Source organism: Myodes glareolus, chromosome 7, assembly GCF_982192425.1.
Source record: "Myodes glareolus chromosome 7, mMyoGla1.1, whole genome shotgun sequence".
NCBI lineage: Eukaryota > Metazoa > Chordata > Mammalia > Rodentia > Cricetidae > Myodes > Myodes glareolus.
In genome coordinates this window covers 84,321,530-84,343,479 of record NC_142032.1, presented here as the reverse complement: position 1 = coordinate 84,343,479, position 21,950 = coordinate 84,321,530, and the positions used below count along the sequence as shown (strand labels likewise).

Sequence of the window (21,950 nt, the reverse complement as noted above, 5' to 3'; positions counted from 1 at the left end):
AAGCAAAGACGAATACTTGCCAGCAACATGATTCTCCTGTGAGCTGTCTCTGCTAGCTCAGGAGTTTCTCGAGGGCAGGGCTGTCCCTTCCCACGTTTTACGGCTAGCTGCCAGAATGCTGTCTCGTGCTTGAGCTGGGACCCAGAGACTTGGCGAGACGGGACAGCCTCTCACCTGAATTCCGACTTGGTGTTTTCAGGGGTGATAACCTCCTCACAGATCTTCTCCAGCGCAGGCATCCAACTTGTCGCCAGGTGGCAGTTCTGAAGGACCACCCAGGTCCCGTCTTGGATGGCTTTGTGGATCATTTTGGCAGCAATAGGGCCTTGGCCTTGGCCAAGGGAGATGGTCTGTGTTTTGGTGCCTCCCATGCCAACATCATCTGCAAACTTCAGCAGACCTGAGACCAGGAAGAAAGATGATTTTGAAAGAAGAGCCGGCTAAGAGCAGATTAATAGTTATGATGCAGAAGGAGGGGTGCATTGACATTTTAGATACAGAAATAAACTCATTAGCCTCTGTTAATTGCTCTGTCAGTATCTCTCTTGGTGGAACTTTAGATATCTGGGAGGCTTGTGAATGGAGCAGCAACTGGCTCCTATTTGGCATTTTCTCTAAGCACACAGACTATTTATGACTATTATTATTCAGTGTTTCCTGCTATGTAGTCCAGGCTAACTCAAAGGGCTGATCCTTCTCCCTTGGCCTCCCAAGTGCTGAGATTACAAATATGCCCCATGACGCCTGGCTCTTGGCTTTGCGCCCTTAAAGGGCAGGAAGCTGGAGCTAAGACTTAGGTATAAAGTTAAGATCCTCTATGGGCTGTGACTTCAGGCTAAAAAGGTCAAAAATCATGACGCTATTGAACCGAAGCTGGAGTGGAAAAGCGAATAGATCAGTGAGAATCAGAACACCAGGCTCATCCCACGTGGAGATGAGGGACATGAATTCACAGGAGTCTCTAGTTGGGAAGTTCCTAGCTGAGAATTTTTACATAAATTAAATCTCTGGAGCACCAGGATCTGCATGTGCAAACTTGTTCTGTTTGGGGGACCCCTTTTTTTTTTTTTTTTTTTTTGTAACAGGGCTTCTCTGTAGCTTTGGAGCCTGTCCTGGAATTAGCTCTTATAGACCAGGTTGGCCTCGAACTCACAGAGATCCACCTGCCTCCCAAGTGCTAGGATTAAAGGCGTGAGCCACCACCGCCCAGTTGACACTCTTTTTTTTTATAATAAAAAAAACCTAATTCTTTATGGATTCTTAGGAAGGTTCACATCATGCATTCCAATCCTGTTCACCTCCCAGTCCCTCCAACCCCACCCCTCACTCCCGCAGTATGACCCCCCAATTTAATTGAAAAAGAACAAAACAAAAAACCCCACCTTGCTCCTCCATCTTTTCAGCCCCTCTTCATTCATCCTAGTGGCATGGGGTGCTGCAGTATGTCACACAGTGTACCCTTTTGCCCAGTCGGCCCCACCCACAAAATGTTCATTGCAATGAGTCATTGGTCTGGTTCAAGGCCTCTGGTACATCATCATCGCTGGACCCTCACCGAAACTCCTCTCAGACATCCTGTTGCAGCCCTGAATCATGGCAATGCTGTGGCTATTGTTCCACAGGACCAGTACCTTCACACACTCCAGCAGGGCACAGATGGGGTGGACGTTAGGGTGGGCCAACCCAAGGTCCAGGATGTGGGTCTGGGTGGTAGCTGAGCTGTTGGTCTGGACCACTGGGACCATCCCTTAGGCAAGGAGCAGAGCCATCTCTCCTAGACACACCATAGGGGTAATTCTCCCACACCTGTGGTGAAAGGTGGGGCCACCTCTTTTGGGGACACTCTTAAAACTTCAATGAGGTTTCCACAAAGTGACATAAATTTGGTTATGGAGAATTCACTATAAAACTATAAGCCACACTAGGAAGTCTATCATCTATCAGAATAAGGGATAGTCAAAACACAGAACAGCCAGAATTAATGCTCCAAGGGTTAGCTACAGCCTCTGAAGTGGGCCAACAGTGCTCCCTTGACTCATACACTGAAGTGCCAAGCTCAGTTTCTCACAGTGTGCCCCTGACTGGAGGTAGGTCTTGCTAGAGGTGACTAGGTTAAAATAATATCTTTAATTATTAATCCAATATGACTGACCGGTGTCCTTCTAAGAAGTATATGAGAGCAGAGGGGAGGAGGCATGGATGCATAGAGGGGAAACCATGTGAACACAGAGGATGGGCATCAATAAGCCAAAGGGAACTAAGGATGGCTGTGCATGCCTGCAGCCCCAATAGTCTGAAGGCTGAGGCAGAAGTTTCCCAAATTTAGGGCTCGTCTGGGCTACATAGTGAGTGCTAAGGCAGCCTGGGCTGGAAAGACCCTACCTTAAACATCAACAAGCAAAGACCTGGAGAGACTGTTTTAGCAGTTAAGAGCACTGACTGCTCTTCTAAAGGATCCATGTTCAATTCCCAGCATCCACATGGCAGCTCACAACCATCTGTAACTCTAGTTCCAGGGGATCCCATGTCCTCTCTTTTAGCCTCTTCAGTCATAGGCACTGCATTCATGTGGTACACAGCCATGCATGTTGGCAAAACATCCACACACATAAAATAAATATTAAAAAGCAAACAAATACCATCTTAAATAAATTACATTACTTTAAAATAAAAGCAGACACTGGGCATGGTGGTGCACGCCTTTAATCCTAGCACTCAGGAGGAGGCAGAGGCAGGTGGATCTCGGAGGCCAGCCTGGTCTACAAAGAGAGTTCCAGGACAACCTGTCCTATTACTCAGAGAAACTATGTCTCAAAAAACATTTCATAAGAATTTTATAAGAAAAACAATGATCCAAAGAGAGAAGCCTGGAAAGAAATCACCCCAAACACCTTGGTTTCAGACTTGGAGCCTCCATAACTGTAAGAAAATAAGGTTTGTTGTTAGCCCATCAGTTCATTATACTTTTGTTACACAGCCTTAGAGAGCAAGTAGTGCTAGGAGACTCCCATGGAAGAAATACATCTGAAAATAATAAAGATGGCATATTAACCATAATGAAATTCAGAGTTCTATTTTAAATAATTACAAATTTGGGACAAAACAAATGGAACTATCAGGCTGGGCATGGTGGTACACACCTTTAATCCTAGTTCTGGGAAGGCAGAGGTAGGCAGATCTCTGTGTTAGAGGCTAGCCTAATCAACATACTGAATTCCAGGCCAGTCAAACAAACAAACAAACCCCAAACTAACCAGAGAAACAAAAATCAAATAGAACTTTTAGAAGTAGAAAGCACAGTCATTTTGCGATAAAGCTATGATTGACAGAGCGGACTGGATAAGACATAAGTCATCACAGTCCATTTTCAGCATAGGAGTTCAACACGGAGCCACTGATAAGCAGAAGGTTCTAGGCCCGTCGCACTTGTCTAGCCGCAGTGGTACCTGCCTGCCTGGGTGCATTTTAATTTATGTTAGGGTGGAAAAATCACAGAGCATCTGCAACATGACCGAACTGACGTTTCGGGAAAGAGAAGGACGCATTTCGAGACCCCAGAAGGATAGGAATTTGAGGCTGTAACAATACTAGATAAGTGGGGGAAACCATGCATCCCTGAAGTACTCAATGAGGAATTGAGGGGTCAGGGAAATGTGAGGAATAGAAAAGCCCACCGTTTTTTTTTTTTTTCCTATTTTGTTCAGGCTGATGTTTGGCTTCTCCAGAAACAAAAGGAAATACTTTTATTTTGCTATCCTGAACCTCCAGTACCTATATTATGAAGTGTTGTTTCTTGTATTAGGCACAACCTATGAAAGGAGTGGACGGTAAGGTGTGCAGGCAGTGGTTCTTAGGAGTCACGAGCACCTCTGACACTCAGACTGCCGGTCACTGCATACCACTGCCTGCGGAAAGATCTGGGAGTCCTTCAAGAATGGATCCCCAAGCCAGGTGTGGTGGTGCATGCATGCAATCCCAGCACCAGGACAGCTGGGACAGAATGAGCATGCATGGTGGTATATACATGCAATCCCAGCACCAGGACAGCTGAGACAGAATAAGCATGCAACCTGGGCTGTAGAGTGAGCTTGAGGTCAGCCTTGGCCAGAGACTCCATCTAAAACAAAATGTTTCCAGGTCTGAGACCGAAAATATTCCAGATGTGTCTAGAATGTGTGGGAGTTCCAGAAGGCAAGGGGATCAAGATCTGTTTGCCTTATGGGAAAAGTAGGCAGACATGGAGGAACTCCCAGAAGCCATAGAGAGAATCTGAGCACCAGACACAACTGAACAACGTAGAAAAGGAACCATGATGGCAGTGGAGGTGAACACCACCGCCTATGAGATACCCAGTTACACTCTAGATATTCACAGTGGCACCGAAAAAAACCCCCAAATCCTTCCTAGTCCACTGTTCTCTTTGGAGGTTAGCAGGGGGCCGACTCAATATCCAGACTGCTGGTAAAAGAACAAAAGGAATAGAGCATCTGTTTTGCTTGCCTTGTATGAGCCACATTCATAGTAAACCAAAGAGCTGACAGAGGGGAATCCTCTAAAGAAGAGTCTCAGCTAATGAATGTGGAGGGAAGGAAAGAATTAAAACACCACCGTGTTGTAGCGCCTAATGCAACAGTGGATGCTGGGAATGGTTCTTAAAGCTGCTGAAGTCTTTAAAGTCAGTGGTTCCCACCATGGAATTACCCAAAAAGCTTTATAAAACAGCATGCCCGGATTTCACCCTAAATAGGTTCACCTAATTAGCCGAGCTCACACCAAAATTTGTTTTAAAGCTCTCCATGTAACTCAAGGGCAACCAAAATTGAGAGCCAGTCCATGAGATGAAAGGATGAAGGAAACTTTATGAAGGGAGAGGTAGAGGTTTGGAGAGCTGGCTCCTCTGGTCATGCCTGGCCCGCAGATAGCTCATATGACCATTCCTGGCCCTCAAACAGTACATACATAAATATAATGCATATGAGTGTTTTGCCTGCATGTATATAGGTGTTCCACATGTGTGCCTGATATCTAAAGAAGTCAGAAGAAGACATCAGATCCCCAGAACCGAAGTACGGATGGTTATGAGTCACTCTGTTGGTGCTGAGAACCAAACCCATGTCCTCTGTAAGAACAGTAAATGTTCTTCACTGTTGAGCCATCATCGCTGTATCCCCAATATCAATAACAGCAGACACTACCAGCCTGCCCTCTACTTGCAGAATATCACCCCCAGACTCACCCAGCACCACTGCCATCCATTAGACCTTAGACCTTTGCCTTATTTCTCTGCTTCGCTCTCTTGGCTTTACTAGTTCTCTTTATAACAATTACACATAAAGGACTTTTGAGTTAGTTGGAATCATCCTATAATGGATCTATATGGTAACCTGCTAGACACCACAGGCTCACAAATAAATAGTACCAGGAATGGATTACTTCTTCTTTTGGAGCTATTGGCCAGATCCACAGGCCCCCAAACACCAAAGGCTGCCAATGCAATTGATTACCCTCTAGAATTTGGCATCAAGACCCTATTACTCAAACCACCACATGCTTGAGTTATAGACAATAGAAAAAAGCAAGCTAGTACTTACCTGGAAGCTTCTTTCCTACTGGCTACCTTCAATAGTGCTGGAAGGTACTATCTGTAATACCTGAGGTGGTGGTAGTGGTTAGTAATAATAATCTTAGCCAGCTGTGAATCTTGCAAACTTCAATAAAGCCTGGCCGAACAAGGCAAGCCCACTGGTTCATCAGTGACAAAACATTATGGGAGTAACTAACCACTTTTTTAAAACCAGATTTAAGTTCCACTCCACAAATGAAACCCATACCTTGCATCATACCTGATGATTATGAAAAGATCATGGGACCTAAGGAAGAACCCAATATTACTATTTTGCTGAACGGACATGGTATTAAACTGACTCTTAATGATTTATCATTACATACACAGATTAGTGCATCTCTCAACTCTCCTCAAAGAAGCTTCCGTTTGAAGTAGATGGTGATTGAAACAGAGGCAACCAGTCAAGTAGCAGGGAATAAAAGACTGTAGAATACTCACCCCTAAATGGAGCATCTACATCACATCTCCTCCATTTAAGGATCAGGGACCATTTTGGAAGTGGGGTCAGAAAGATTGCAAGAGCCAGAGGTGGTAGATGACCACAAGGAAATCGTCCTTTCTAGACATAGCAGGGCAGGGGCACACATGAGTTCCCAACGGTTGTGATGGCACTTGCAAGAACTCTGTAAGCTCAAACCAGATCAAAGTTCGACATGGAGAGTGGAGGCAGGTGTGCAGTCTCACCCGCAACGGAGGAGCTGCTGGCAACTTAGAGTGTCTGGGAGAGAAAGAGTCAGCTTTCTCTAAGAGTGTAGCTGGTAGTAGTCAATCACTCTTCAGTGGAAGGCCACACACCCAAGAGTATATGGGGAGCGCAAGTTAAACTTGGGTTTATTTACAAAAGAAAGAGGAGTTGGTGGATAGCCTCTAAAAGGAATGGATATGATCAGAACACATTGCATAAAGTTCTCAAAAAAGAAAGAAAAAAAAAGAAAGAAAGAAAGAAAGAAAGGAAGGAAGGAAGGAAGGAAGGAAGGAAGGAAGGAAGAAAAGAAAAGAAAAGAAAACCAGACTTAGGTGATGAAGACAAGGATGCTAGAAAGAGGTTGTGTTGTTCCTGACATGTTTGGTCCACACAGGAACCTGGAACCACTTCACTTCAGCTCCCTCCTCTGTATTCCTCCCGGGCTTGGGGGTGCTAAGTTTTTCCTTGTCAAGGGCACATGTCAAACTCCCCAGCAAACACAGAAAACATCTATTTTGCCCCTTGCACCCTTTCTACTATTTTCTTCATCTGGCAATAGGAAAAGAAGAGTGTGAAAATCTGCCAGGAGAGAAAGCAGTTTAGTTCATGTGAGCAGCTATGAGAGGCCGACCACTTGGACAAACTGTCTCTGGAGAGATATATCCAGCTACTAAGAGGGGTTCACGCTGGGGAGGTCAAGCAGAAAGATGGGCCTTAGACTCCACACTAAGCTTCTGGAACCTCAGCATGATTGACATCCTATGCCGTACCACCTTCTGTTGTCAGAAATGCCCTGTACACTGGAGGATGGCGAGCAGCATCCTTGGTCTCTCTTTCTTGAAGATGCAACATCCTGCATCTTAGCTGTAATCAGGAAATGTCTCCAGACCTTGTTAAATGTGCCTGGAGGAAGCAAAATCCTATCTCTGTTGAATCACAATCTTATAACTTGCTGATTTTTTTTTAAAAAAACTGTATTTAGTGTTATTATTTATTTTATTTATTTTAATTTTTTTTATTTATTAAAAATTTCCACCTCCTCCCCTCCTCCCATTTCCCTCCCACTCTCTCCGCTCCCCCTTCCCCTCCCTCTCCAGTCCTAAGAGCAGTCAGGGTTCCCTGCCCTGTGGGAAGTCCAAGGTCCTCCCACCTCCATCCAGGTCTAGGAAGGTGAGCATCCAAACAGACGAGGCTCCCACAAAGCCAGTCCATGCAGTAGAATCAAAACATTAAAGATGCAATAGAGAAAACAGTTCAAGATAAAGATACATTCAGAGCTAATGTAATTCTGGGCTTGGCCCTTATCATATTAAAAAAAATCTATCTATTTGTCTGTCTGTCTGTCTCTGTCTGTCTGTCTGTCTGTCTGTCTCTCTCTCTCTCTCTCTCTCTCTGTGTGTGTGTGTGTGCGCGCGCACACACACACACACACACACACACAGACGCCAGAGGTTTACCCTTCCCGTTTCAGACAGGACCTCATGCTCACCGGTATTCTCGTCTAGGTGGCCTGTCAGCCTCTGAACATTCTCCCGTCTCTGTCTTCCATCTCTTCATAGGTGCACGGAGTTACAGACACACAGTGCTTACAAGAGGTTTGGTGCATGGCAAGTGTGCTACCCACTGAGTTATTTCCACAGCCGACCCTAGTTGTATTTTAAGGAAAATTTAAAAGAGTCATCAACGTTTACAAATGGCCGAGCTTTCCATCCCTGGCCTCTTTTGAAAAATCAGATAATCTCGTGGTTCTGGGTTCCCAGATGTCATGATCCCTGGGTGCTGACAAGCCACTGTTTTCCTTAAGAGGGAAATGAAGTTTTCACTTGTCTGATTCAGTCAAGCGCTTTGCTTGAGCCAGGCTTGAGGCATATGTCTGTAACCCCAGTACTTGGGAGCCTGAGTCAGGAGGATTATTAGTTTAAGGCTAGCCTTAAAGAAGAGTGTATAGGGAGGAAGGACAGAAGGAACGTCTCAGATGGTTGTTTTTCAACTCAAGGCCCGCTAGCTTTGAGATGCCCTCTGTTAATTACCACAGCTCCAGAGTTCAGTATTTTTTATGCAATACTCCGCCCTTACCTGCCATTGGGTCTGCGCCTGGAGACAGTACAAAAATCAGTGGTGCACAACAACTGGAATCGCCGTAGGATCCCTGGAGATCAAAGGTCGGGGCTTCAATGAATACCTTTCCCATGTTTTCACAAATGAAGTCCTGAATGGCGGGGACCATCTTGTCAGGCCGCAAACACCGTAGGATCGCCATCCTTTCCAGGGTTTGAAGGAACTTCCAAGGCGGAGGGAGAGTCTCCTCGTGGGGCCAGGCTGAGTCATAAATGTGCTTCCATTCCTCGATATTCTGTTCCACGTCTTCCATCAGACCTTTCAGTCTTGGTAAGGAGGAGGCTCGAACAATCTCACCCCAGGACTTCTCCGACAACCATTCAGGAGCTGGGTTGGGGAAGGGGTTATCCAGGGCCACACCTCCAGTTAGAAGGAAGTACCAAACCTCCTCGTTGATGATCTTTTTTTCCTTCAAGAGGCCAACCGTCAGGAGGAGGGAGAAAAGCAGCTTGTCCTTCTCAAACAGGGAGCGGCACACGTTGTTGTAGATGCTCAGGGTGAAATGTTCGATGATGTACTCGATGCGCAGGTCCAGCTCCTCGCTCTTGGTGCTGTTGGCTAGGGACTGCACGTAGAGGTTGATGAACCAAGTCAGAGAGTACTGGTACATCGGCTCGATGTGGGCCAGGTCGGAGATACAGAAGAAGATGGTGGCAGAGTGAAGAGCCACAGGCTTGTAGCCCATCCGCGTCTCGTCGATCTGTGTTTCTGTCACCGAGGCTATCTTCTGCTTCTCAGAGATTTCCTCAGACAGCTCTTTGGAAGAGGACAGAACCTTGATGGCAGTCTCGTCTTCCAGGATGTTGCCCTCGGACAGGGAGAGGACCTCTAGAATCTTATCTTCGATTTCCTTTAGTTGCTTCTTATTCTCGGCACTTTCTAAAATCAGTTTGTTCTTTTTTTCTTCTAGTTCTGGCTTCTCCTTGGCAGCCACGATGCCAAGGAGTTGATCTTGGAGCCCCAAGGGTGTGATCATGAAGTTGAGGAGACAGACTTTCACGGCGATTTCGGGGAGATAATGTGGATTCCTCAGACGAGTGGTGATGTAGAACTTAAAATCCCTTGAGTATTCGATGATATTTTCACCAAGTCTCATGTACTCAACCCCTTGCTGTTTGAATGTTGCCTTGAGCAAGATGGGCTCAATGAAGGCATCCAGCTCCTCCCCAACGTTCTCCAGTAAGACAGGGGTGCCCAACTGCAGGGCGTTTTCCAGAGTCCTCACGTAGTTGGTGTCAGATAACTTGATGACAGAGAGTTTGTTTGTTTTTTCCATGTTCTTCACCCACTTATTGGCCTGTCCCTGAGGGTCAATCATCAAGGGCCAGCGTCTGGAGTTGGACACGATGATGCCATTGTCAACCGAGAAGGAGTCAACAGGAAGCCCGGCAATCTGCCAGGCACGGATTTTTATGGGGTCCCCTAAGGTGTGGCTGAGGCTGAAGTCAGTGGAGCCGGGAATGACCTTATCCTTACAGCAATCCAACCATTCCTTCTGGCACTGAGCCCGATAATCCACCGTGAAGGCACCCAGGTACGCCACAGTCCCAGAGGACAGCAGCACGTCCCCCGTCAGGTTATCATATCGGATCCCCAGCTGCCGGGCTGCTTCTGTCCATCTGTCCTTCTCTCCACCAAGACCACTGATCAGCTTCTCCGCCCTGATCAGCTTCTGGGAGCAGATCTTGATATTCCCCTCCAGTACATTTTTCTTGACGTTCATCTCTTCAAAGTCGTCATTCAGGGCCTGGAGCCTGTCTATCACCAGCTTCAGTTCTGCCCGTTTCTGGTTCAGTTTCTGCATCTGTATCTCCAACTTCCCTTCAGCCTCCTTCAGTCGCTCCCTTTTGGGAGCCACCACCTTGGCCACGCGGTCATATACTTCCATGGCCCTCACCCACTTGCACAGGCCCTCACAGGCGGAGGACACATTTTTAATGACTGCTGGCTGGAAATCAGGGTGGTCGATGAACCTTTCCCGGATTCGCTTCATGATGACCGAAGGGATGTTGTCTTTGTCATACGTCTTAAGACTTTCCAAGAACTTTAGGTCTCCAAGGATCTTTCTTGACACCCCCCAGTAATCTTCTATCATCTTACCTGATCAGCAAAGGAAACGGATATAATGAGACATTCTGGTTGAGATGTAAAATTCTACAGAAGCTCCTACTTAAATGCAGGGGGAGTCAGGAGGGATTCTAAGCTCCTTGTCAGGGAGACCCAGGAAATCTTATCTTTCTCATCTATATTTTGTTCCATGGACTTGGGTCTTGAAGGACTTCAGTTCCTCCATGATCTCAAGTTCTTTTCCACAAACCCTCTGAGACTGGACCAGACTTCTTCATGCTTTGACTATCTATCTATCTATCTATCTATCTATCTATCTATCTATCTATCTACCTACCTACCTATCATCTATCTGTGGGCAGAGTCCTAAGATGTAAGCCCGGGCTGGCCTTGGATTTGTTTGTGTCTCAGCCTATTGGGTGCTGGGATAAGAGCTGGGTAAATACCACTTCTGATTCCTTCAACACTAGAAGGGACCACAGAAGCCACACCCATGGGCCTATGTAGTAAGAGGCTGCTTGTTTGTTTCCAGCTGCTCAGCCCCAAAATAGTCACATAGAAACTGTATTAATTAAATCATTTCTTAGCCTATTATCTTTAGCTTCTTATTGGCTATCTCTTACATCTTAATTTAACCCATTTCTATTTTTATATTTTATCACAAGGCTCGTGGCCTACTGGCAAGGTTTCGGCTAATGGCTTGCATCTTTCTCCTCTGGCAGCTCCATTGCGTTCCTTCACTCCTCCTTCTTTCTCCCAGCATTCAGTTTAGTTTTTCCCACCTGTCCTACTCTGTCCTATCACAGGCCAAATGCAGATTTTTTATTCATTAACCAATAAAAGCAACATATATTCCGACAGGCCTACATTTATTTCCAAGTCTGGGAGGCAGGTTGGATGAAACATAGCTCTCCTACAATAGACAGTGTGGGTGAGTGAGACAGTGGCCTCGGAGAAGGAGTGTGTTCACCACCTATAGCCTGCTCAGAAAAAAAAAAAACCAACAGGCCCTATTCTCCTAAATGCCCTCCCAACCAACAGCTAATCAAGGGATTTTCAATCCTACCCTGAGATTGTGCTCCACTGGCTGACATATTGGGAAAAAATTGAGAGCTTCTTTGGTTTATGACACATCCCAAGCTGCGGCTCACGACAAGAGCCATGTTTGAGACATAGTATGGAGTATAATGTATCCATTCCTAAGTATAAGCTCAGCAACCATCCCAGTATTTTCTACAGAGGACTTGGTTTGCATTCTGGAAAATTATCTGCTCCATTTAAAGTCAAGGCCCTCAAAGCCAACTTAGGTGCTATTTTGTTCCATTGCATTATATTCGCTAGGTTCCAAGGGCTTGGTGAATAATACACATAGTTTAATGGCGAGTTCTGTGCTGATAATTGGAGTTCCACGGTAAGAACTGGCATTCATAACCTAGACATGTTCTATCTCATTGGGTTTCAACCCAACCTATACCTTAGAAACACCAGGAGAACTTTGAAAAATCCTTGGGTTCAGGTTACACCTCAGACTAATGAAATAAATGTTTTTAGAACTGGGATGTGGGTTTCAGCATCCCTCGGGCTCTCACTGTGCCTCTGTACCTCAGAAGCAGCCCTAAAGGCCGCTCGAAAGTCAGCTTCTGATGCTGGGGAGACTGTCCGGTGGGCAAAGTGCTGCTGCATAAACAGAAAGGCGAGAGTTTGGATCCTTGCACTCATGTAAATTCTAGGCATGACAGCAGGTGCCAGGAATCCTAATGCTGGGAATGTGGAGACAAGGAGACTCCGGGAGCTCAATGACCAGCCAGCCCAGCCTAGTCAGCAAGCTCCAGGTTCAATGAGAGACCTGGTTTCAAACAAATAAGGTGAAAGCAGTAGAGGGAAATACCATCAGCTGGCCCCTGGCTTTCACAAGTGTATACAAAGGTGAGTGCATTTGCACGCCGTATGCACATAAGCGTACACACAAAGTCCACTTCTGCTTCGCCGTTTCTCATCATCTATATCTTCTTCAAGCAACTGTTGCCCTGAAGCCAGCCAGACCAGAAGGAATGACAAACAAAGGGAAGCAGGGCCCAGAAGTTGTCAAAGGAGGGGCTAGGGGTTTCTAGCATTTCAGAAGGAATACAGGCTAGCAGGGTTCCTCCAGGACAGGGGCCTTGAAGGACAGGCAGTATTGAAAGTTCATGGGCAGTTTTAAGGCACTAGCTGTGACATAAAGTCCTAAATCAGAACCTCCTTGCTCTCTTCTGAGAAAGTCTCATTATGTAGCCCAGGCTGGCCTCAAACTTCCAGTCCTCCCAGTGCAGTGCTGGGATTAGAGACATGAGCCTGGCCCTCATGTCTGCCCCTCAATTTCTCTCCTCCATTCCTTTGCTATTCTTTTCACTCGATTTTTCTATCTCTGTGCCCTTTTGTTTTTGTCTCTAACTCTCCATTTCCAATTACTGTTTCTTCCCTACTCCAACCATTGTGTGTGTGTGTGTGTGTGCGCGCGCGTGTTCTTCCCACTGTCTCCCTTCTTTTTCCTCACTCACTCTCTTTCTGTGTCTCTGTGGCCACGTGTATGGCTCTGTTTCTTGATCTTCATTTCTCTCTCACCCTCAGCATTTTTGCCTTAATTTTTCTGTTTCTTTTTTCCCTCATGATACCTCTTACCTTTCTGCATCCCCACCTCTTCCTTTCCTTCAGCTCCTTCCTCTCCCTTTCCCTCCCCTGCTGTTTCCTGCCTCTGTCCTCATTCCTTCTCACTTCTTTCCCTTGTGGTCACAAGTTTGACAATTCATTGTGTGTGTGTGTGTGTGTGTGTGTGTGTGTGTGTGTGTGTGCGCGTGTGTGTGTGTGTGTGTATAGGAATGTGCATGAGTGACCATGTCTTAATGATGTCTGGGTCTCTATTTCTCCTCTCTCCTTCCTCCACCTTTTCGGTATGCGTTCTGTTTCTCATTCTGTCAGTTTTTCTACTTTCTCTTGGATGTGATCACTTGCATATCGGCAACACCTGACCTCCATTTTTGCATTTTGCCTTGATGAAGCTCATTTCCACACACAGATAGCTGCATTTTCTCAACAGACTGAGTGATTAAGGACTGGTCAGGAAAGATTAACAAAGGGGCTGGAGATATGGCTCAATCAGCAAGATGCTTGCTGCACAAGCAGGGGGATCCAACACCCATGTAAAAAGCCAGGTATGGAAGTACACACCTGTAGTCTCACATACAGATGGGGAAGCAGATATAGACAGGAGGATTCCTGGAGTTTCCAGGTCTGCCAGTCTAACTGAATTGGTAAGCTCTAGGTTCAGTGAGATTCTGTCTCAAAGACACTCAGTGTCAACCGCTGGCTTATGCACATACACACACACGTAACCATACATACATATGTATACACCCATGTACACACATGAAGCATCACTAAGATCTTTGAACATATATGCACATGCTGATACTTCCAAATTCCTCTAAAACCCAAAGGGTCCAGCACAGGATGGCTTGGAGTGGGAGTGGTTACCTGAGCCACTGGGGTCTGGCTTTCTCTCTGGCTTCAGCCCCTTCATGACGCAAATGCTCTCCATAACCAGCTTGACAGGGCCTGGTGGATTCTGCATGGACTTCACCAAGGTGATGTCAGCCGGGTTCAGGGTGTCAAGGGCAGCGAGTGCAGCCTCCAGTGCTGGCATGGCCTCAGCCAGGTCCCCCTCACATTCATTCTGTAGAGAATAGGGACAAAAAGAATGGGGGATCAGTGCCTGGGACACAGGGCAAGGCAGAAAGGTTCTATGTGACCAGATGCCCATAAGAGTCAGGGCCTTCTCCTGGGAGTTCTGTTCTTGAAGGCCTGATCTTCAGTGCCAGCAGAAGGAGCTGGTGCCTGGCCTCTCATCCTGGAATTTGAGAACCTACCTGGCTCATTAAAAAACAATGAGGCATTGCTCAAATTGGGGCAATAAATATTTATTTCAAATATTTACAAATATTATATTTTTATGTAATGCAAGAAGTTTTACTCTTCTAGGTATTATGAAATATATAAAATTTGTTTTAACTATGGTTACCTTCCTATAAAATCTAGCACTAGAATTCTAGAATTAATTCTTCCTATTGGACTCTGTTTAGTACCTAGGATCTAATTCCTAAAAAAGGATTTGTGTGTGTGTGTGTGTGTGTGTGTGTGTGTACGTTTTTGTACACTCACATCTGTGGGTATGCACGCATACCACCGGCTGTATGTGGAAGTCAATGGACAATCTCTGGGGTAAGTCTCATTTTCCACCTTGTTTGAGCAAGGTCTCCTATACTGATCTGCCCCTGAACTTCTGGGAATCCTCCTGTCTCTGCTTTCCCTTATGTCCTTGGAGTGCCAGGAGTGTTCCTGCATCTGGCTTTACTGCAACCTCAGGAGATTTTATTCTTCTTGCCTTTTTTAAAAAAAAGATTCCTTCCTGAGTATTCAAATTGAACATATCTAGAATGTTTGTTGGTCTTGTTATTTGGTTTAATTTTTATTTTTTCTAGTGTTGGTAATTGAGTTCAGATAATCAGATGGCTGCCGAGCTACACCCCTGACACTTTGGCTATTTTTTAATCGCTACGACTTCGTTAGCACATCTACTCTGTATCCACCACTTTCATTTTAAACCTACAATTTGTGTCTTCAAAAAATTAATCAGTGGTTTTGGACAAGTTCCCCAGAGATAGGAAGTGGCTTCCCATCCATTGGTCAGGATGAGCTGAGAGACAGGGCTCAGGCTTAGGTAAACTAAGGGAAGAGACGAGGCAGGAGGGACAGGAGGCCAGGCTTGGGCGAGGGTCTGGAATGTGCTGCAGAGCCTCAGACAGGAGTCGGACAGAGTAAAGCCTGGGGACAGGGTAGACTGTCAGTCAAGCTAAGGATGGAAAGTGGAGATGGCAATTAGAGCTGCATCGAGTTGAAGATAGAGTTGAGGTCAAGAAAATGGAACAGTGTATGCTTTCGTCATTGTTTGCTAGTTTTCTCTATGCATTAACCTTATCTATCTGGATTTTACTATTTTTAAGTTTGTTTTACATCTTATTGTGTGTGTGTGTGTGTGTGTGTGTGTGTGTGTGTATACCACAGGACTCACAGGAATGTTGGAGGACAACTTAAAGTAATCAGTTCTCTCCATGTTGATCCCACAGATTGAACTTAGATTGTCAGGTTTGACAGCTAGTACCTCACCAGTCTCTATTTGTTAATCTAAACATAAAATCAGTGTAATGTACAGCATGCATCTATTAAGTAAAATGAAGCTCCTATGCTTCCTACAACATAGACGGAGCATATAGACACCGTGCTAAGTGAAAGAAGCCAGACACAAAGCCATCTGTTGTATGTTCCATTTCTTTTCCTTCTTGCTTTTTTCTTAAAATGTATTTTCTTTCTTTCTTTTTTAGTGCCTGGTTCTTCTTTTTTTTCTTATTTAATTCATTTTTTTGAACAATCTGTTCTCATTTTACATCCCTATCCCAGTTCCTACTCTCTCCCCTCCTCCCGCTCCCCGCATCTTCCCTCACCCCAGCCCCCATTCACTCCTCAGAGAGAGTAAGGCTTCCCAAGTGCAGTCGACAAAGTCTGACATATCATTTTGAGGCAGGACCGAGGCCCTTCCTCCTATATCTAGACTGAGCAAGATATTCCTCCAAAAAGAATGGGTTCTAAAAAGTCAGTCCAAGCACTAGGGATAAATCCTGGTCCCACTGCCAGTGGCCCCACAGACTGCCCAAGCCACACAACTGTCACCCACATTCAGTGGGCCTAGTTTGGTCCTAAGCAGGTCCCCCCACTATTATTCCAGAATCAGTGAGCTCTCACTAGTCAGGGCAGCTGTTTCTGTGGGTTTCCCCATTATGGTTCTGACCCCTTTGTTCATATCATTCCTCCCACTCTTGGGATGGTCTCCAGAAGCTCGGTCCAGTGCTTAGCTGTGGATCTCTGCATCTCCTTCCATCAGTTGCTGGATAAAGAAAGGTTCTATGATGACAATTAAGGTAGTCATCAATCTAATTACAGGGGGAAGGCCAGTTCAGACACCCTGTCCACTCTTGCTTAGGGTATTAGCTGGGGTCATCCTTGTGGATTCCTGAGAATTTCCCTAGTGACATGGTTCCATTTCTATAAAGTGTCCAGAATGGGCAGCTCCAGAAGTTGAGGAGAGGAGGAATGGCTGCCAAAGGGAATAGATTTCTTTCTGGGGTGATGAGAATGTTCTAGAATTACACAGTGTTAATGTTCACACAACTCTGTGAATATACAAAAACTTTGAAGTTTTTCAAAGGGAGAACATTAAAGGCAAGGGCATTATACCTCGATTCTCTTAAAAAAAAGGCGCTTGCCGAGATAGAACTTCACAACTACAGGGGCTTTTTTTGGGTTAGTTAGTAACTCAAATCCCATCAAGGAAAAAAAATGCCCAACACCTAAAACTGAGGTAGACAAGGGCATACAGTTGGTGAGTCCTAGAGCTGGGCTCCTAGATGCTCTTTCAGTGAGCTGTCTATTCGAGGGTGATCATGCAGTTATGACTGAAGCAGAACCTCACAATGGTTTGTGGCATGGTCTCTCTCTATCCCCTGATGTCCTCAAATGTGCTGTGTAGCCCAGGCTGGCCTTGGACTCATGAACTTCCTGCCTCTGCCTCCTGAGTACTTGTATTAGAAGCAGAGGAGGTCAGTTCCTAGGCAAATGAAAGCAGCCTGTGTTACAGTCTCTGTAACAATCAAAGTCATTTCACTTCCTCACAGCCAGGGGCCTCTCCACACTTCACACCTTTGCAGAGCCTGCCAGCTCTGCTCCTCAGGGACAGAGCCTGGCTGCAGCTCGGTTTTGCGCCCAGCTGGTTTGTCAGGTGACTCTAAAGGGCTTCTTGCTGTGAAGAATCTGCGGTGGGGATTCTCCACAGCGACTGTGCACCCGTCACCAAGCATTGCCGAGAACATCTCCAGCTGGAGATTCTGAGTCACTCGGTCTAGGTGGGGTCTGGCCATCTGCATTCTTAACTCCATGGGTGACTCTGTCCGTGGCTTTGTCGAGAAATACCACTTGACATTACAGAAACACTGAAATCCAAGATCAGGAGGAGGCAATAGATGCCCATGCCTAACAGAGGAATGGTCACTTGATGTGTGACGTTCCGCCTCCCGGTGGTCCCTGAGATGTCTCTATGAGGGGCTGGGATGACAGCTCAGTTGCTGAAGCGCCCACTGTGAAAGCACAAGGAGCTAAGCTTGTACCCCAGCACCCACATAAAAAGCTGGACACAGTGAGGTAAAACTCATTGTCAGCAGACCTGGATGAATCGGGGACCTCCAGGTTCTGTGAGAGACCTTGACTCAAAAAATAAAGGTAGAGACTGATTGAGCAAAGACATCTGATGTCAACCTTGCCCTCCACACACTCACACAAAGATGGACACACACCCATCATGACAAGTATATACACCACACACACATATACACACATAAATGAGCACACACCCATAAAATAAGTACACACACTGCACATGCACACAGATGTGTATACGCCCACAATAACAAGTATACACACTGCACATACACACCACAAACACAAATACCAAGCACACATACACAAATGTGCACACACACAGAACAAGCACATCCACCACACATACACACAAATATACACATACCCACAATACAAAGTACTGTGAAAATCACAACCATGCTGTATGGAGAGCGACAAGGAGGAAATTTCAAATTAGAGCTGAGACTTGAAAAGGTTTCTAAATTAAACTCTTTAAAAAATTTTATATGTGTTATGACACATGTTTGTATGATTAAAATCTTATAATTAAAAACGGCCCTCGGGTGTCAGCAATGCAGAGATCATCAAGGCTGTCAGATACGGAGCCCATGTGTTTTGATGAACTGAAATCCGTGCTGCGGTAATTATGCAAGATTGTCCTCACTGAGGTGGAAGAAGTGACTTAGTAGTCTGAGAGGAGTTGGCCAGCTGTCCTTGTTTCTTTGTTTGATGGGTGTCTACGGCAGTCCCGGCTAGCCTGCCTCTGCCTCCCAAATGCTGGAACGACAGGTATGTGCCATGACCAGCAAGAACCTGCCAGGTCAGGAAACTGCTGCACTTATGAATTAAGTGTTGGGAGCCCAGCTCCACCTCTTTCAGTTTCCAAATCTCCTCTGCATGAATTCTTGCTTGGTGGGGCCGCTGGTGCACGTTAGGTCAGGTGTCCCATACGCTCCCACGCTGTCATCTTTAGAGGTTAAGAAGAGTAGGGAATCATAGCAGTCTTCTCGCAGAGGAGGACCACAGCCCTGGAAACCTCAGGAAGAGTCTGTGCACAGAAAAGCCTCAGGGGAACTGTGGAGCGAGCTGCGGTTTCTTTCTTCTCCACCCTGGGTGGCTTCCTCCACCTGACTCACCTCCAGGACTCTCAGGATTGGAGCTCAGACGGGCAGCATCAGACCCCGCCCTTCCCACTGAAACCCAAGGAGGCAGCTATTGCCCAGGACGTGGTGAGAAGTCCCTCTCAGCTCTTCATAAACCCCACGTCATTGCTCATCTGTCCTGACCTAGCAGGTTTGCTGCTTCCCCTGACATTCCAGAGCAGAATCCTGGCTGGGGCATTCCCTGCCAGATGATTCCGATACTTGGTGAAAAGTTAGATTCCCACACTGGGCAGAGGGCAAAGAACAGCTGTTTCAGAGGACAACTAATGTGGCCCTCTGGCACATGCTCACACTTTCCACACTACTTACTAATTTGCTTATTTATTTACTTATTTATTAATTTGTATGACTCTTTTGACTACATGTATGCATGTGCAACGCACACATGTCTTGTGCCTGCAGATGCCAGAAAAGCGTGTTGGACCCATTGGAACTGAAGTTACAAATAGTTGTGTGCCCACCATGTACATCCTGGGCACCTAATTCAGGTCCTATGCAAGAGCATCTTGCACTGTTAACCACTGAGAAATCTCTCCAGTCCACGTTTGTTTGTTTGCGTCCTTAGGACCTTCAAGCTGTTGATGTAGAGACTGAGGAAGGGGGAAGAGCTGGCCCTGAGCTCTGGTTGCCTGGCTGCAGTACAGAACCATGAAAGAGTTGTAAAGTCATACACATTCAGGGGCCGTGCTGTGGAGATGAGGGTAGGAACTGAACTGGATGGGGCTTGGTGAGCTAGAACACAGAAGGACAGCATGTTCTTAAGCCTGTGGATGGGTGCAACCCAAGAGAGCAGAGCCAAAGGTTGTTAGAGTCCCAAATTTATTTTCTAAGGAAAAGCAAACATTTCAGAATTTTTAACTGACATTATCTGCATTTTAAATGTGTACTATCTGTGACTTGAAATAAAGCATCACTAAGTGTGGCTGTGACATGGTGTACTTGTAATTCTAGCACTCAGGAGGCTGAGGCAAGAGGACTGTGAGCTCAAGGTCAGTCTGGGAAACATATCAAGACCCTGTCTGAAAAATGAACTGATCAAATATTCTATGCATCCCACGATACATGTGCTCTCTAGCTGCCAGTCTGTAACCCCTGAAATCACGGTCAAATGCTGGGGGGGCGGGGGGCAGTCAAGGAACTTTAGGGTTGAAAGCTGACCATGCCATTTTGTGGCCTTGCTATTTTGAAAAAATCTTGTGTCATGATTGCCTCCTATGCCAACTGGGAATAATTCTGTGTGTGTTGTAGTGTATCGCAGAGTGCTTAGAAGCGTTCAAGATAATGAACATAGTCTCCACGAGGAAAGGAGTTCACTTATTCCATTCATTCCTAGTTTTCCCAGCTAAAAATGTGCCAGTGCATAAAAGATGTTTAATAAATATTTGTTAAAATACTTAGTTAATAAATATTTGTGGCCAGTATAATCATTTTACCACCGAGTGGCAAACCATCCACTAGAATCTGGATCCTGGCATCTGAGAGTGGCTAACTTTTATGGTTTTCATTGTGTCCTCTGCCTTAGCCACCAAGACCGCAAATGAACCAACTTTCACAACCGAGGACTTGGTGTTCATTGTGAATTCTGAGAACGGGGAGGGATCAGACTCTCTGAAAAACATCCAGAAGAGGTCAGGTCTTGGGATTCATTGGAGAAACGCCAATTGGAAGGCCTGTACTTTTTAGGAAAATGACCCATGACCTATCTAGGACAGATGCCAGACAGACCGCCTCTTGCTCAGACTTGTGCTTGAAAGTGGCTGAAGGAATTCCCTAATTCCTTAAGGCGCAGGGATAAATGCCTTAGCCTAAGTGCCCTGAGCCTGGGTTAATATAGATCCTCTTAGTGATCTACACTGCTTTGAGAGACTAATTCACCACCGACCCCAAAGCTAGCTAGCAATTCTCAGGTCCTGACACTAACCATTTGTAAGGTGGCTGTGATCCCCAGATGGAATCACATACTAGGAGTGTTCTGAGACCTATGTAACATCCCAACAATGAGGAGGAGGTTAGCTTCTGCTGTCTGAATGTGTGCTGATTCCTTCTCAGGACTTGTTCTCCAGGATCAGAAGCACCTTCAAAAGGAACCCTCTAGGTTCAATGCTCTGCCAACTAAAAGGCAGTCTTTGTTCTGTATCTACACACACATTTGGCAAAACCAAACAAAACTGTGACAGAGGTGACAAAGACAGCGTGGGGAGAGCTAAAGGCAAAGAGAACAGCGAGTGCAATGGCCCTCAGGAGAGGACAGCCAGAAGGCCATCGTAGCCAGGGCGGAGTGAACGAGGGGAAAGTTAGCAGGCGAGATCAGATCGTGCTGAGCCTTGGTTGGGACTCGGCGTGGGACGGAGCGTATTTGGCCCCAAAGGCTCCTTCATTCATTCCTAACTCGGGATTTAGAAAACTCACCCACCCTTTCTGAGCCTTCTGTGTCTCCCCTGCAAGGTGGGCTCAGCCACATACGTTCGACAGGGTGGGCTCCCTCCGTGACGCTCTGCTGGTCTTACCTTGATGGCTTGAGAGACGGCGGCGGCGGCATTAGCTTCCTTTTCATCTGCCTGCACCAGAAGTTTCTTGGCATCTGCTTCTCTGGTCTCTGCTTCGATTTTCACCATCATCTTCGCGGTCTCCTCAGAGGTGAGAATGAGCTGAGGTTGAAGGGCGGTGAGCTCCACTTGCATGACGGCCACCTAGCAAGGAGAAAGGGACCGAAGAGTCAGTGGTGGCAATGCTGACAATGGAAGGTTCTGGAACACCGGGCCAGTGCAGAAAGAAAGGGTGGCTGATTCTGACGTGGTCCCGGGCACATACTCGTTGGCTGGTTTTATGTTCTTAAGCTTTCAACACCTAGTTACTGAGTCCATTCTGAAGGTTGCAGTTATCAAGAGCTGTGCAAAGCACAGGCATGTGATGTTAAACATATGGTTTCTTCCCTTGAGTTTCTATTCTACTGCTGGGTGCAGGAAGAGAGAGACCAAGTCATAAAATCCATTTAAAGCCACTATGCTTG

The 21,950-nt window shown here is 46.1% G+C and overlaps 1 protein-coding gene across 4 annotated transcripts in view; it reads right to left on the bottom strand.

Annotated features, from left to right (window-relative positions):
* The window catches only part of Dnah3 (dynein axonemal heavy chain 3), a 169,217-nt gene that overhangs the window by 20,625 nt on the left and 126,642 nt on the right, over positions 1-21,950 (bottom strand). For 3 of the 4 annotated variants that reach the window (XM_048460341.3, XM_085693001.2, XM_085693000.2), the window contains exons 50-53: positions 21,448-21,630; positions 14,007-14,205; positions 8,388-10,529; positions 175-400 (exon numbers count right to left, since the gene is read on the bottom strand). In XM_048460341.3, the coding sequence (XP_048316298.3) occupies positions 175-400; positions 8,388-10,529; positions 14,007-14,205; positions 21,448-21,630 (2,750 nt within the window). Of the gene's footprint in view, positions 1-174; positions 401-7,800; positions 7,958-8,387; positions 10,530-14,006; positions 14,206-21,447; positions 21,631-21,950 lie in introns of those variants that run through there. The other variant, XR_015003061.2, reaches the window with a different exon arrangement.